This window comes from Bos javanicus, chromosome 21 (genome assembly GCF_032452875.1).
Source record: "Bos javanicus breed banteng chromosome 21, ARS-OSU_banteng_1.0, whole genome shotgun sequence".
Lineage (NCBI taxonomy): Eukaryota > Metazoa > Chordata > Mammalia > Artiodactyla > Bovidae > Bos > Bos javanicus.
In genome coordinates this window covers 66,471,388-66,488,266 of record NC_083888.1, presented here as the reverse complement: position 1 = coordinate 66,488,266, position 16,879 = coordinate 66,471,388, and the positions used below count along the sequence as shown (strand labels likewise).

Here is a 16,879-nt window from a genome sequence, read left to right as displayed (position 1 = left end):
CCAAATAGGAAAAGGAGCACGTCAAGGCTGTATATTGTCGCCCTGCTTATTTAACTTCTATGCAGAGTACATCATGAGAAACGCTGGGTGGGAAGAAACACAAGTTGGAATCAAGACTGCTGGGAGAAATATAACCTCAGATATGCAGATGACACCACCCTTATGCAGAAAGTGAAGAGGAACTAAAAAGCCTTTTGAGGAGAGTGAAAAAGTTGGCTTAAAGCTCAACATTCATAAAACTAAGATCATGGCATCCGGTCCCATCACATCATGGGAAATAGATGGGCAAACAGTGGAAACAGTGTCAGACTTTATTTTTCTGGGCTCCAAAATCACTGCAGATGGTGACTGCAGCCATGAAATTAAAAGACGCTTACTCCTTGGAAGGAAAGTTATGTCCAACCTAGATAGCATATTCAAAAGCAGAGACATTACTTTGCCAACAAAGGTCCATCTAGTCAAGGCTATGGTTTTTCCAGTGGTCATGTATGGATGCGAGAGTTGGACTGTGAAGAAAGCTGAGCGCCAAAGAATTGATGCTTTTGAACTGTGGTGTTGGAGAAGACTCTTGAGAGTCCCTCGGACTGCAAGGAGATCCAACCAGTCCATTCTAAAGGAGATCAGCCCTGGGTGTTCATTGGAAGAACTGATGCTAAAGCTGAAACTTCAGTACTTTGGGCACCTCATGCGAAGAGTTGACTCACTGGAAAAGACTCTGATGCTGGGAGGGATTGGGGGCAGGAGGAAAAGGGGACGATAGAGGATGAGATGGCTGGATGGCATCACAGACTCGATGGACGTGAGTTTGATTGAACTCTGGGAGATGGTGATGGACAGGGAAGCCTGGCATGCTGCGATTCATGGGGTCGCAAAGAGTCGGACACGACTGAGTGACTGAACTGAACTGAACTGAATGGGTCTCACAATAAGCTTCATCACATACACAACCGTTAGTAGCAAATTCTGGGTCTGGGGTGAGAGAATTCATTGTTTGCATAATCTTGATCCTAATCAGAATTCAGTCTAGTTCAGTCGCTCAGTCGTTTCTGACTCTTTGTGACCCCATGGACTGCAGCATGCCAGGCCTCCCTGTCCATCACCAACTCCCAGAGCTTACTCAAACTCATGTCCATCGAGTTGGTGATGCCATCCAACCATCTTATCCTCTGTCGTCCCCTTCTCCCCCTGCCCTCAATCTTTCTCAGCATCAGGGTCTTTTCAAATGAGTCAGTTCTTTGCATCAGGTGGCCTAAGTACTAGGAGTTTCAGCTTCAGCATCAATCCTTCCAATTACAATTGACTAATGAAGCCTCCTGGAATCTTCATTTCTCTTTTTACATTTCTCCTTGTTTATTAAGCTAATTTTAAGAGGAAAAGAAGTGGGAGGAGCCTTTAAAGAGAAATTATATTTGATTAAGAGTTTATCTGGGAGAAAGAGCAACAGCCAACAGTCGCTGAACCTCACAACAACCATACCTGGTTATTATTGCCCCAGCTCACACATGAGGCCATCAGGACGTGGACTGAAGAGATCTGCCCAAGATCCCAGAGAGAAGGCGGCTAAGCCAGGAGGCAAGGGTGCACTGGGGTCTGAACCCAGGCCAGGCCAACTCTCCCTGCCGGCTGCTTCTGGCCTCGGGCTCCACACCTGCTGAGTGCACAGATCTTACAAGTTCAGCCTCATCACTGCTGACAAGTGAATATACCGGAGTAACCTGCGTCTTATCCTGTCACAGAACATTTTCACCACCCAGAAAGTTCCCTCAGGCCTCTTCTGGTCAACACCCTCTGCCCTGAGGCAGCCACTGTTTTGACTTCTGTTGCCACAGATCCAGTCAGTCTGGTCTAGAAGTCCAGGAGAACAGGATCAAGGCCGGCACTCCCCCTGGCCCGGCTTCCTGCTCTCAGTGTAATGTTCTGGACGGGAAGTCAGCCATTCACTCCTCCTCACTGCTGAGTAACATCCCGCTGCAGGTAATAGCCACAGTTAGTGTCTCCTACTGGCAGACACTCGGGTCACTTCCACGTTGTGCTGCTAGGAGCAAAGCTGCTGTCGTCATTCCTGTAGGAGACTTTTTGGTGAACGTGTGTTGTTTTTCCTGAGTAACACCTAGGAGTGGGACTCTGGGCTATAACATTTATATGTTTAACTTCCAAAGAGGCCGCCAGTAGCCCATCTTACACACCCACCTGCGGCCAACACCTCACCAGCATCCACTCTGGGTCTCTTTTCATGTCGGCCATCCTAGTAGAAGTAAAGTGGCATCTTGTCATTGTTTTAATTTGCATGTTCCTGATAACAAGTAATGCTGAGAGCCTTTTAATGTGCTTATGGGGGCACTTCCTTTGTGAAGTATCTGTCAAGCCTTTTGCCCATTTTTCAAGTTGAATGGTTTGACTTCTGGTGACTGAGTTAGGGGATGAGTCATTCTGACTGTAGAGCAGGAAAAAGGTGGTGCAGCTAGGCTCACTGGCAGGGGGCTCTTGGCCACCCCACACAGTTGTCACTGGCATCAGATGACAGCCCGCGTCATCACCAGATCACAGGCACGGATCCTGCAATGGGAAAATCTCATCACGTGTATTTAGCTTAAAAATATTAGTCCATTACTACTGGAAAAATTTCCTAAAGATGATACTGTATTTTAAAAATCTTTTACAGAGTTAAAATAGACATCCCAGGGCTCCAACATTACATATTAAAAGATCTGTAGCAATCCAAATAAAGTACTTCCAGCAGTAAATTACAGAAATAGCTGAGAAACAAATTCTCACTTTAAAATGTTAATTTAAAAGGATTCTATGTTGGGATCGTCAACCTGCCCTACTAGGAACTGCTCCTGTGAAGAAAGGTCCATGGTGACAGAAACACCCTGGATCAGCACCTCAGAGTGAGCAACGAGCTCCACCCCTAGTGAGACACAGAGCTCACATTACAAGGCCAGCGTCTTCCAGAACAAGTGTAAACGCCTGTGTATAAGTGAATTTATTTCAAACGGGAGAGACAGGTCAAAAGAGAAAACATTTAGTCAAGGGCCTTGCTGTGGCGTCCTACCTCCCAGACGGTCTCTCGGGCTGCCTGGACGCAGGCCTATGGGGTGCAGACAGGTGGTGCCAAACACAGCTCCCCAGCACCCCCGGGCTTGTCACAGCCCCTGGAGTTAAGGGCACCCCCCTCCCCCCCCACAGGTTCTGGACAATGGGCTGTGAGCGGAAGGGGTCCGTCATTCCTGAGCTGAAGCATAAATGAGCTGGCAAGAAGGCCTTCCCTTCAGTGGTCCATGTGCAGTGGCCACAGTGCACAGCAGGGCTCAGTCAGCCACCACCCGCGAGATGACGACCGGGCGAGAACCACCTCGTGGGAGCAGAGAGCAGCAAGCGTGTGTTAAGTCGCGGGTATCCGGGGCTTGTTAACTACAACACTAGTCCAGCTAACAGACACACTATAATTTTCCTGTCTTCTGTTTTGCTTTCCGCTCCCATGTAAAAAAAAAAAGTTTTAATTACTTTATTCAACAGATCAGACGTTTTCCCTTTAAGACTACTTTTTAAACATATATTTTAGAACAAAAGGTGGCATTTATTTGGTTTTCACTATTTATAAAATTGCTTTTCTGCATAAATTACTATATAATATGGTCCTATTTGTTACCTAAAGGCATGAGCTGACGCTGAATCTGTCTTCATTAAACTCTGTGACCAGATGAACTCAATTACAGATTGCATTTGTTCGCTGAACATTCTAGTGCCTGACACAGGCATTTTATGTGTACTGGGAAATGAAATGTTATGAGCGTCTTAAATATCTGCTAAACGATGCAACTTTTTTCTAAAAACTAGGCTTGTCTTAAGTAATAATATTTCATATTCGGTCTCTATAACTGAGCTCAGCAGCTAAACATTTAACTGAAGAAGTCTCTCAGTCTAAGAGACGCAAACTGAAACCACAAGGAGGTGCCACTCGCAGCAGTCAGAATGGCTGTCACTAACAAGTCTGCAAAAATTAAACACTGGGGACGGCGTGGACAAAGGGGCCCTCCTGCCCTGTCGGGGGAAACGTCAGCTGGTGCAGCCACTGTGGAGAACAGCATGGAGGTTCCTTAAACACTACAAATAGAGGTAACATGATCTAGCGATCCCACTCCTGGGGATCTATCTGGACAAAACTATAATTCCACAAGATACAGGCACCTGCATCTGCACAGCAGCACTAGTCATAACAGCCAAGACATGCAAGCAACCTACATGTCCATCGATGACGGATGGATAAACATCTGGGATAATGCCAGTAAGGCCACCTGTAGCAACATGGATGCAACTAGAAATTATTACATTAAATGAAGTCAGAAAGAGAAAGACAAATATAGTAATTTTTGTCTATATATATAATAATTTGTACATATAATAATTACATACAACAATAATTTCACTTATACGTGGAATCTAAAATTTGACACAAATTAACTTATTTATGAAACAGAAATAGAATCAGGGACATAGAGAACTGACTGGTGGTTGCCAAGGGGTTGGGGTTAAGGGAGGGATGGATTCAGAGGTTAGGGTTAGTAGATGTTAAGCTATTACACGTAGAATAAATAACACGGTTCTACTATATAGCACAGGGCACAACAGTCAATATTCTATGATGGATAAACCATGATGGAAAATAATATATGTGTGTGCATGTGTGTAGGTATAACCGAATCACTTTGCTGTAGAGCAACAATTGATACAACACTGTCATATGGGAATAGAATCTAAAAAAGGGTGGACACATGTATAGCTGACTCACTTTGCTGTGCTTGTTAGTAGCAACACAAGGCTGTAGACCAACTATACCTGAATTTAAAGAGAGAAAAATAATTCTTAGTCTAATCCCAAAGCAGCGATTTGGTAATTTGTACAAGGATAGAAAAGAGGGACGCTACATCTTGAAAAAGAAAGACAGAAAAGACAGAAAGCATGTTCTTGATTTGATACTTTGCTAAAGTCATTCTTAAAAGTGAAATACCTAACTTACATTGTAAGAGGTGGTGACATTCCAGACTTTAAATGACCTGGTGTTGCCCACGATCAAGGCTGGCATGAGGTAGCCTGGATCACACTGCTAGCACTGGGAAGATGGGTTTCTGTTTTTTTGTTTTCAGTGTCAGAACATCTGTAAAGAAGCGGCCAGGACTGAAAGGGAACCAGGTAATAAAGCACATCTCTGAGCAGCTCTGATAAGCCAGCATCTCCTACCTCACGCCTTGGGCAAGTGGATGATAATGTGGACCTAGACTAATGAATTATGGTGAAGACATCTTTTACCTGTTACTAGTTTTATTTGTGATGATCAGTAACAAGGAATCAAAACCCATATTCCAGAATTACTTAGAAATGGGAGTTGCAAAATGATGACAACTTGCCTGACAGTCTAATTTCTGCTGTGGGTGGATATGGCCATGTGCGGGGCCCTCCACCTTCAATGGAAGCTCCTCGAGGGTCTGAAAGAAATGAGTGCTGGGACAGCGTGGGAACAGGGCGCTGACTGAGGAAGGCAAGAGCAGGGTGGATGCTCTAGATGACGGGGAGAAAGGGGAGCCCGGCACGGTAAGAGCAATGGCCAGCACTGGGAACCCCACAGCACCAGGCCCTCAAAAGGCAGGCTGAGCTGGCCAGGCCGCCAGGGTGCGGGAGTCACCCCAAGACTGGAACTTGACTCCAGGGCATGTGGAGCCACTTAAGGTCAAGCAAGGGTGGCGTCCCGAGCCGAGTTTTAGGACGAGAGCTCAGGCAGCTGTGGCGGGAGGGGGCACACCAGAGCCGAGAGGCGGTGATGGCCGCGCGGGAGTGTGTGCGGGGGTGTGTGTGGGAGTGTGTGAGAGCTCAGGCAGCTGTGGCGGGAGGGGGCACACCAGAGCCGAGAGGCGGTGATGGCCGTGCGGGAGTGTATGCAGGGGTGCGGAGCTCTGGCCCTGGCAGTGATGGAGGGAAGCAGAGGATAAGACAGCCCAGGAGACCTTCTGGGGAAGACAGAGAGACACTGTCGACCACATTGGCCAGCAGAGAAGCAGAAACAGCCAGAGAAGCTAATGGAACAGAGAAATGAAGTCAGGAAAGAGAGTACATTTTGGACCATCAACAAAATGAAAAGGCAACAACCTCCTGGAGTGTGAAGTCAAGCAGGCTTCAGGAAGCATTCCTATGAACGAAGGGCTTCCCAGGTAGAGCTAGTGGTAAAGAACTCACTTGCCAGTGCTGGAGACCTGAGAGATGTGGGTTCAATTCCTGGGTTGGGACAATCCCTTCAAGAAGGGCATGGCAAGATACCCACTCCAGTATTCTTGCTTGGGGAATCCCATGGACAGAGGAGCCTGGTGGGCTACAGTTTATAGGGTCACAAAGGGTCGGAAATGACTGAAGTGACTTAGCACACACGCATGTATGCACTATGAACAAAGCTGGTGGAGGTGATATAATTACAGTTGAACTATTTAAAATCCTAAAAAAGGATGCTGTTAAAAGTGCTGCACTCAAAATGTCAGCAAATCTGAAAAACTCAACAGTGGCCACAGGACTGGAAAAGGTCAGTTGTCATTCCAATTCCAAAGAAGAGCAATGCCAAAGAATGTTCAAACTACCATACAATTGCACTCATATCACATGCTACCAAGGTTGTGCTCAAAATCCTTCAAGTTAGGCTTCAGTGATACGTGAACTGAGAACTTCCAGATGTACAAGCTGTGTTTAGAAAAGGCAGGGGAACCAGAGATCAAATTGTCAACACCCACTGGATCATGGAGAAAGCAAGGGAATTCCAGAAAAACATCTACTTCTGCTTCATTGACTACACTAAAGCCTCTGACTGTGTGGATCACAACAAACTGGAAAATTCTTAGAGACTGGAATACCAGACCACCTTACCTGCCTCCTGAGAAACCTATATGCAAGACAAGAAGCAAGAGTTAGAATAGGACATGGAATGACGGACTGGTTCCAAATAGGAAAAGGAGTACGTCAAGGCTGTATATTGTCCCCCTGCTTATTTAACTTATATGCAGAGTACATCATGAGAAACGCTGGGCTGGATGAAGCACAAGCTGGAATCAAGTTTGCCGGGAGAAATATCAATAACCTCAGATATGCAGATGACACCACCCTTATGGCAGAAAGTGAAGAGGAACTAAAGAGGCTCCTGATAAAGGTGAATGAGGAGAGTGAAAAAGCTGGCTTAAAACTCAATGTTCAAAAAACTAAGATCATGCCAAAGTGTCCCAGGGAAGGCAGGAGGGCACCCCACAGTGCAGGCAGGAGCACGGCCAGCAAGGCCACTCCGGTCCTCCTGGGGGTGGCGGCCGGGTGAATGCTCTGCTGGCTGGACCGCGACCCACCCTGGTGTGGGGCTTAGGTTCAAAACAAGGAGATGCCAAAAGCATAAATAATCTAAACGACCCTGGAAAATCCCTAGCTTTGGAACAAAGCTTGCTTCTTTAGTTGAGAGCCAACCTGCTTCTCCAGCTAAGCTGATTATACTTGGGGGCCTCGTGGGACCAAAGAACAACGGAGCCTCTGCGCATTACAGGATGGTGGTGAGAGGCCGCTGGCTGGAGGCGCAGCAAGGGCTGCCCGGGGGTAAGGCGGACAACGCCCCCTCCTCCCTCCTCGTCCTCCCTTTTTATTTGTTAAACGAGAACACGTGGTTGAATTCTCAAATGTTAAATGCTTATAAAATTCAATTCTATCGCCTAATAGAATACTGGTTGTCAGTTCACCAGGTGGGAACCCATCCGGCTGAGAAGTATTCCTAAGGCTCACATGGGCCCTGGAGGGGCTGGGAGAGCCTCGCCTCCCGACAGCCACGCCTGACACTCTGCCGGGAGGATGACCTGAAAGTGCAGCTCACTCTTATTTCCCGGAATGGGAATGAATTACTTATAAGCAGCATCAGGCTGCTTGGCTACCCTGCAGCCCTGGTGGGGACACTCAGAGCACGTGGGGATCCGCACACCTTGGGCAGCGGGGTAAGGAGGGCTGTCCCAGCCGCAGGCCTGACCCCGGTGCCCAGACCGGACGGGCACTGAGCAACAGAGGCAGACGCACTGCAGGATGGGCCGGAGTGGCTCTCCTGGCCCCTCTCTCGGACATGTTCCTCCTGGGTTCTAAACCCTGCAACCTGGAGAGGGTGGGGAGGGGAGGCCCCTCACTAGATTCTTAGGAGGCCCATTAACCCGCAAGAGCGGCTAATCGGCCTCCTGCAATTTAGCGAGCAGCCTCCAAGAAGTCACTCGGTTGAACACAGGGGCCCTGGGAGGCGGGTCAGGCTCCCATCTCCACGCGGCTGAAGGCGGGCGGGGGCGGCAGTGCAGGCAGCCTACCTAGCTGGGAGAGGTCCAGCCGGGCCCAATGCATGCCTGTGGGGCAGCTGGCGGACAGCGTCCGGATGAACACCTGGCCGAGGCTGTCCAGCGCCCACAGGGCATCTTGGCAGGCGGCGTAGGCCCTCATCTCGGCGTCAGGGGGCAGCTGCACAGTGGACGGGCGGGACTGGGCGTGCTGGGCACTCAGGCGGCACAGGTCCTTGCTGCTCTGGCACAGCCACAGCGAGCTTCCTGCAGAGAGGTCACAGCATCACTGTGAGGCCCCAGCCCGGTGCCCACCCTCGCTCCCCACCGTGGGGCAGGAGCAGCCAGTAAACAGGAAACCAGCCCAACACACTCAGAAAAAACAAAAGAGTTCAGATCTTGGAAGCCCACGTCACCGGCTCAGTGGCCCAGACCTTGGATGTTCTATGATGAACCGGGAAGCCTTCATCGTGGTGTACTGGCCAGGGTCCTGAGGAAGCAAGCTCAGCGACTCCTTGGCAGTACGCCACCGAGGAGCCTCTGCCCGGGTGACAGGCGGGCAGCAGGGTGAGGCTGCTGGAGGAGGCCCAGAACACCAGGAAGCCTCTTCTCCCTTTCCTCACCCCCAAATTACACGCTTTCATTGTCTCCATTTATTCAGAGTCCTTGAGGCTCAATTCACTTTAAAATGCAAACCATGCTTAGAGAAGTTTTAAAATCTCAGTCAGATTATCTAAAACCTGGGGCCAGATACAGTTTGAAATTAAATTTTTGGGGGAGTTTGAAAACGTAACGTCACGGTCATGCCAGATATTTAGGTAACAGCCCAGAGGAGTCAGCTGGTAACCCTCCAGCCGCCACCCCAACCCAGGCAGGCAGTGATGCTTCTACAGCGCAACGCGTCCTGGTCGCGACCCGCAGGACAGACGAGGGCAGGAGGGGCCTCCCGTCAGCTCAGGTCAGTTTGGTGGCCGCATTCAGGACACCTGTGGTGTTCAGAGCTCTCTCCCTCGGCACTGCGGTCAGACCGTCTGGCGAGGGAGTACTCTGTTGCACTGACCGAATCCTCCACATTCTGGCGGCTACAGGCTGGACCTCGCCGGCCGCTCCCTCTGAACCACAGACTCATGGCATCGTCTCGTTGGACTCGGCACCATCCTGGGTGGATGCTTTGGCTGCCAGCAGGGCCACCTGACTACCCTGAGCTGCAGGAGGGGCTCTGAGTTCTGAGTGGAGTTGGGAGGCCTGCCTGCCAGGGGGCAGTGGGACTGAGGCCAGCAGGGGGATCTGTAAACGAGGATCACAGGGGAAATGGCCCAGCACCCGGACAAGCCTGGTGCCGACTGGCCTGTGCTATGGCCCCAAGATGTGCTGCTGCGGTACCGGCTGCCAGCCTCAGCCGCCACACAGGATGCGCCCAGCCGTCAGGAGGAGCCTCGTCTCCAGACTCAACTCCCTCAGCACCCCACACCAGGCTCTTCTCTCCTGTCCAGCTTCGGGGGCCCTCGCCCGTGACACCACCACGGCCAGGCTCCCACCCCAACTCGACCACATCAGACCATGGATTTAACCGTTCAGTGGCACCCCAACCCACCTTCCTTGCTGGGGGCAGTGGACGCCAACACAAAGGCCCACTTTGTGGCAGAGGCGGTCCCCCGGGGAACAACATGACTCCAGTAAGTGCCTGCAGAGAGTAAGGGAAGAGTGTGTTAAAGAAAGATGAACTTCAGAACACTTCAGAACTTCAGTTCTAGGCCTCAATTGGTCTTCAAAACCCCTCACAGAGGAGGGGTTCTGGAGGGCCCTTAACGTTGGAGACCCAAGCCAGCACTGCGAGAGCCAGCCCAACGGGCAGAGCTACAGTCCTGCCCAGGTTGGGGGAGGCCACCCAGGGGAGACAAGCTGGAGGAGACCCACTGAGCAGGGGTCACTCACAGAAACGAAGGCCCAGCCGGCACCTGGGCACTTACACCTACGTTTACAGATCTCGCCCGAGCCTCGCGTCTCCCACAGGGCAGAAATTTTCTCTTTTGGAAACGGACTATTCTCTCACTAGACTCTAAGTATGGGAGGAGTTTTTCATGTAAATGGAAACTGCTGACATAAAAACAAGCTCTCTGCGCTCTCCTTATATCCTACGACACCCCTAGTGAAAACTGACGACACACCAGGTAGACACCGGTGTCCAATCATAGGAACGACAGACGAAAAAGAGGACACTTGTCAGAGCACAGAGGGCGCCTCCATCACACACTTCACACCACTGGCACTAGACGATCTCTTCAAGCGGAGTCTTAAAGCCGTACTTTCAAAGCTGACTCTAAGTGGAGCGGCCCATCAAGCTGACGTGGAAGTAATTCACCCACCGATGAGACTCCCTCGAGCGACGTGGAATTCATTCTTGCCCGAGGAGATCCAGACGCCGCTGTTGTTGACACCCAGCAGGCTCGGCTGGCACTGCAGCTGCTGGGACCAGAATGCCGTGCGGAGCCTGTCCGCCACCTTCTCCACGGGCGCCTGGGCCACCGTGGCCACGGAGTGCGTGGCGCGGATGACGGTCTGGAACAGGCTGCACTGGTCGAACACCACGTAGTCCGTGACGCTCACCTGGAGGGAGGCGGGCAGGCACCCTGCTCTCAGTGCAGTCACAAGCGCCTTCTGTATGTGCGCGGCCCGAGAGCTAAGGCCCCGCCCCCACCTGCACGCGCGCGCTCGCTCGTGTGAGGGCTGGGGACAGGTGTGGGGACAGCCCTGCCGCAGGGTGCGATTACCTCCAAGGGGTCGATTCAGGGGGAGGCTAACACCTGCCTTTAGTTTACATACTTCTCTACTGCGTGCACCTCTTACAAGCATGCATTCCTTTTACGACTAAATATCACCCCGCCGCACCCCTAAGTCTTTTATTCTAAATCAGTGAGAAAGGATTATTTTGTTTTGAAATTTAGAAAGTTCCAAAGGACAACCGGTACAATACTTAGAATCATAACATGGTTTTAAAAAGGTAGTATAGGTAGAGTGATGGAGCAACTCGTGACCTAACAGGAAAGTGAACGTGTGAGGCGCTCAGTGGTGTTCGACTCTGCAACCCCATGGACTGTAGCCCGCCAGGTGCCTCTGTCCACAGGATTCTTCAAGCAAGAACACTGGGGTGGGGGCTTCCCTGGGGGCTCTGTGGTAAAGAATCGGCCTCCCAATGCAGGAAGCCTGGTTTTGAGCCCTGATTCGGGAAGCATCTGCATGCCTCAGAGCCAACCAGGCCCGTGCGCCACAACTACCGAGCCCGTGCTCTAGAGCCTAGGAGCCGCGACTACTGAGGCCTGCGCGCCGAGAGCCTGTGTCCACGAGAGAAGCCAGTGCGGTGAGCAACCTGCTCTCTGCAACGAGAAGCCAGTGCAGCAGCGAAGACCCAGCACAACCAGAAAACATACTGCAGTGGGCAGCCATGCCTCTCCAGGGGCTCCTTCCGAGCAGGGAGCAAACCCCAGCCTCCTGCTCTGCAGGCAGATGCTTTCCCATCAGCCACAGGGAGGCCCTGACCTCACTGGCACTGTTAGTAACTACGCCGGAACAGCAGTACAGACTGAACCTGGCCTGGACATGTGGAGCACACCTGGGCTCCGGTTCCGGACATGCTTCTCTCCCTTTCCTGAAAGAGGCCTTTCTCCAGGCCGTCTAAGGAAACCTCTCCTTGCTGGGCAGCTCTGGTTGCTAGAAAGCTCTCTGACTGCGCGGCTTCCCGAGTCTGTCCACCCTGGTGGATTTAATTATAGAGAATGTCACGGCCCCACTCTTAGGACGGCCTCGTGCAGGCCACACTACGAGGTCATGCACAACAAAATGCTGAGTGATGTGAAATCACTCCCGACAGGGAATCTCACGTGTAATAAACAAAACAAATGCAACAGAAGCAGCTATAAAATCAGCACTGCACTCCGTGTGTGCACACAGCCCTTCCTCGCGGTGATGGAACTCAGGCTGACTGTGAGTTGCTGTTTGTACCGAGGTTCAAGCAAATGGTATTTGTTAGCTGCAGAGCCTGTGGTCTCTTTCTCTCTTATGGGCAGAGTCGTGCCAGCTTGGCCGGGTAGACTCTATCAGAGTCCACAGGAGGCCGGCAGAGCCTGGGGACCACTGCCCTTCCTCATGGGGTACGGTGCCAGGCCACACGGAAAGCCTGGGACATGTTCAGTCCCAGCACCCAGGCCTGGCCGATAAGTAGGATGCAAGTTAAAAAAGAACGGTTTAATGACCAAACATAACGCTGACTCGAGCACCACAGAGCGATCAATCCTGTAGTAACTGAAACAGCTTGCTTCCAAACACCCCAGAGACGACTCTGTCACATCTCTCTGAAGACAATGTTCTGAATACTATGATAAAACAGCATCTAGCTTTCCTTAGGCTACTTAAACACAGAATTCAGTACATATATACGTTTTGTGTGTGTGTGTGTGTGTGTGTAAAACCATATAATAGGGTTACAAATACAGAGTATTTTTGAATCATTTATATAACTTTTCAAATAGCACCTGGCATATTAAATTAGAGACATAGAGCAAACACAACTTCCTTTTCCACATGCTCATCTGAAAGACCTAAGAGCGGCCGATGGAAGACCTGCCCTCAACGAGGCAGGCCTGAGGGACAGCGCCTGACCCAGTGGGGCTCACACAGGAAGAGTCTCTGCGCGCCCCTCGGCGTGAACGCCAGCACGGTCCCACTCACCATGCTGGGGACTGCGGGCGACACGTTTACGCTGAATGTTGCCAGAGGGGTAAAGAGAGCTTAATTACACCATATTATTTGTCAGTGTTTACTTTTCTGGGAAAATTCCCCCTTCCTTTGTTGAAATACCATTTATTTACAGGCCTTCTGTACAAGCAGAGATAGTGAATTTTAATTGTGGGTTGGGTTTCTCACACCTATTATCTAATCTCTTTTCTTAGTACACTCTTTCAGAGTTAAATATTAGTATCACCTAGGTCTTCAAATGGATGTCACTAGGTCGATTTAGCCTGTAATATCAAATTTCTAAATAACACCAAAATTTAAATAAACTAAGCCTGCATATTTAGGCAAAAAGAGCTTTCCAAGTTACTTTCTGTGATAAAAGCCTTGATATTCCTGATGTGCTCAAATGGTGACTGAGGGGTAAAGACTCTGCCTGCAGTGCAGGAGATGTGGGTTTGATCCCTGGGTCAAGAAGGTCCCCTGGAGAAGGAAGTGGAAACCCACTCCAGTATTCTTGCCTGGAGAATTTCATGGAGTTCACAGGGCTGCAAAGAGTCAGGCACGACTGAGCACGCATAACTCATGAAACAGAAGTGAACACTGTTGGTTTAACCCAAGCTCCCTGAGCTCCATAAGGAACAGGGAGGGGCGCCAAATGGGAGGCGCCCTGGCACGGACCCTGGAGCTAGACACCTACCTGCCACCAGTGGTCGTCGTCTCCTTGGGGCTTCTTGGAAACGATGCCAGTCCGGAACCACAGGTTTCCTCGGACGTCCAGAGCCCACAGGCTCTGCTGGTCCCCGAGAGTCACACAGACAGGCTCCAGAGCCTGCCGCTCACTGCAAACAAGGACAGCAGCGTGGCGTCAGCACCAGGTTCTCGGCTCCCAGCGTGTCTGGGACACTGACGTCAAGTGTCTGGGGGGTGCTCAGTGTGGGACAAGAGATGAGCCCCACTCGCAAGTTCCAAGGAAGGAAGCCTGAGTTCAGAGTTCAATGGCTGTGCAGTATGTGCAGTTCAGACATGTGGTGGGACCTGAGGGACACACTGCAGGCCCAGGACGGTGGGGAACACTCCTTAGAGAAGACGACCCAGGAAGAAGCGCAGGCGTGTGGGGGATGCCAGGCCTGCGTGATCCAGCATCCCACCCCTGCCTCCACCAATTAAGTGAACAGAACCCCTTAGCACCAGGCTGTGCAGCGCAGTAGCAGCCTGGCAGACCCGCCCTCTCAGTGGACAACACCCTCCCTCTGCCATCCAGTGATGTCCCCGCCAGCGTCAGGGATTAGCTGCAGTCCCCCCAGCACAGCGCCTCCCTGACCTCTGCAGGGGGGCCGGGGCGCCCCCGTGAGGCATGTCCCTGTCCAGCTTGGGACCACCTACACCAACGGGGGGTGGTTCCCCGAGACGGGAGCTCTGTGAGGCCAGGGCAGGGTCACGTTCACACTCTTAGCCCAGTACCGCCCCCGGCTCTCAAGAGGAGCTCACTCAAGTTTCCTGGGATGCTAAACTCAAACCAAGACTATCCTAGTCTAACTTTTCTAAGGACTACTGATAATTCCATGCTAGAAAAATGGCCTGACAGTAATTCTGCAATGAAAATTCTGACTGGTAGAAAGCAACCAAATAAACTGTAATTCATGGATAATTTCAGCTGACGAGGAGGATAATAAATGAAAATATTTGGTTCAGTCATCTGAGACTCTAAACAGAAACTTTCTGACGCTGGGCAGTTCCGCAGAAAGACCACCATGAGAGACCTGTGAACACGTGGGGCTCAAGGTCACACACAAATGCTGCTCAAGGGTAGAAGCATTTTTAAAACTGAGCTCTGACCCAACGTCCAGGCTGCCAGTCAGAGGGAGGCATAGGGTGCCTTCAAAGCCCAGGCTCCTGGCATTGACTCTGACAATACCAGAGAACACCACAACCTTGGAAACCTTCAGGGAACCAGCTCTGCCTGGGAAAGGCTCACACGTCCCTTAAGGGGCATCAAGCTGACAAAGACCAGACAGGGACAAGGAGGACACAGACCGCATCTGCCCCTGCGCGCATACCTGACTATGTCGCACTTCCAGAGCTCCCCCTCGGGGCAGAAGCTGCTCACCCCCTCCCGGTACAGGAGGGCTCGCTGCTCCGTCAGCGCCCACACCACGCTGTTGCGGGCAGTGACCTGGGACAGCGGGAACGGACAGTCGACCTTCACGGCTCTGGCACAGGGGCGATCCACGCTGAGACCTGCCGGGGAGGGTGGAAAGCCCCCAGAGACACACCATCAGGATTTCACTCCCCATTCTCATCCTGTTGCTGGCTTATTTTTCTTTTTTGGTATTCTGTTATTAATAGCCTTTCCTTTCATAGTAAGTGCTTTCTCTTTTTAAGGTTCAGTTAACCTAAGATGGTTAAACAGTGCTTAAATATAACGTCCATCTGTAGTGTTTTTGGACGCTCTTTGGAAACTGGAATAACAACAATTCAGGACGTTCTAGTGTCCCCAAGTAGCTAAACAAGTGCTGAGAGAACGTGAAAGCCCAGCACAGGAGGGCAGCCAGACCCGAGCCAGGAGGGCCCTGGCCCAGAGGAGCCAGTGCGCAGAGAGGCCCTCCGCACTCAGTGGCCACAGCCCTCGCAGACTCTGCAAGTCCTGTCTCAGGAGCTCCGAGGCCATTCCTAAGGGAATTGGCAGAGCAGCTGCTACCTAAAGCCCATACCTGCGGCCTTGGCCTGCAGCTGGGTCTCTGCACTCCCTGACGTGTCCCTACTTATCACTAAAGTGCCTCTCGGTATCACAGTCCTTGGGCTGCATTTCCTCGGACTCAATGCGGTGGGAATCACCTACGGGACTTCTTACACTACTAATTCTCAGGCCAAACCTGGAGACTCTAACCCAGTAGCTCTGGGTGGGTCTGAGTTGGGCTGAAATCACTGCCCAGGTGATTCTTAAGACCCCCCTCATCCCCAGGCCAGAGTGCCCTCTTTCCCCAGCAGGAATGATATTCAGATGCCTCTGGAAGTTGGACGTGCCTGTCTTCCCAGCTATTTTTCACTTTCAAGGAAGCCACAGGAACAGGCTGGAGGGACTGGCGGGCACACGGGCCCGAAGCTGGCAGGGCTGCCCTCTGGGCCGAGGCAGGAGCTGCTGTCATCCTGGCATCCCCACAGCCGAGAGTGAGCCAGGTGCGAAGGGCTTCCAGCCCCAGAGCTGTTCCTGGCTGACCGTTCCCAAAAGAGATGGAAACATCCTCTCGGAAGCAGCAGTATTAAATGGTCAAAAGACTGATCTTTACATAAATCCAACAGGGCCTCCTGACAAGCGAAAAAGAGCTCCTGCCCTGGACTCATTTCCAGGTACTGCTAAATCATGTTGCTTTTGGAAACCCATATCCCATTTTGCTGACGGTACATAAACACTGACTCTCATTACAGTTTATTTTTAATAAACAAGTCCCACTGAGTCTCTTCCAACAGCTAAAGGTTCCCCTCAGGGCAGTTTCCTAGGACGAGATAAACTGCTATTTGGAGCAGATTATTTCTCGATGTTTTTTCCTGACCCATGTGTAAATAAGGATACGGAAGCAGGGCTTTGACCGGGCTGAAAAAACTGTCATGAGTTAAAGGGAAAAATGATTCTAATGTCATTTCTGTTACTCTTTCCTCTGCAGATTTGATACCACAGGAAAAGGGACATGCAATGAATGGCTAGCCCTATAAGATTCAAAACAATTGTATTAATTCCCGCTGTAAATGTGTCCTGGGCTGAACGTGAGTGAGCAGCAGAAAGGTGCCGATAGATTTCAGCGGCAAATACTCTCTTTCCGGAAACA

General features: G+C 51.0%; 1 protein-coding gene across 7 annotated transcripts in view; it reads right to left on the bottom strand.

The window, feature by feature from the left end:
- The window catches only part of TECPR2 (tectonin beta-propeller repeat containing 2), a 101,120-nt gene that overhangs the window by 26,351 nt on the left and 57,890 nt on the right, over positions 1-16,879 (bottom strand). For all 7 annotated transcript variants that reach the window (XR_009732232.1, XM_061395414.1, XM_061395416.1 and 4 more), the window contains exons 12-16: positions 15,113-15,293; positions 13,753-13,894; positions 10,691-10,931; positions 9,919-10,008; positions 8,358-8,591 (exon numbers count right to left, since the gene is read on the bottom strand). Coding sequence is in view for 6 of the 7 variants with exons in the window: in XM_061395414.1 (XP_061251398.1) it covers positions 8,358-8,591; positions 9,919-10,008; positions 10,691-10,931; positions 13,753-13,894; positions 15,113-15,293 (888 nt within the window). In the remaining variant the exon portion in view is untranslated. The remainder of the gene's footprint in view (positions 1-8,357; positions 8,592-9,918; positions 10,009-10,690; positions 10,932-13,752; positions 13,895-15,112; positions 15,294-16,879) is intronic.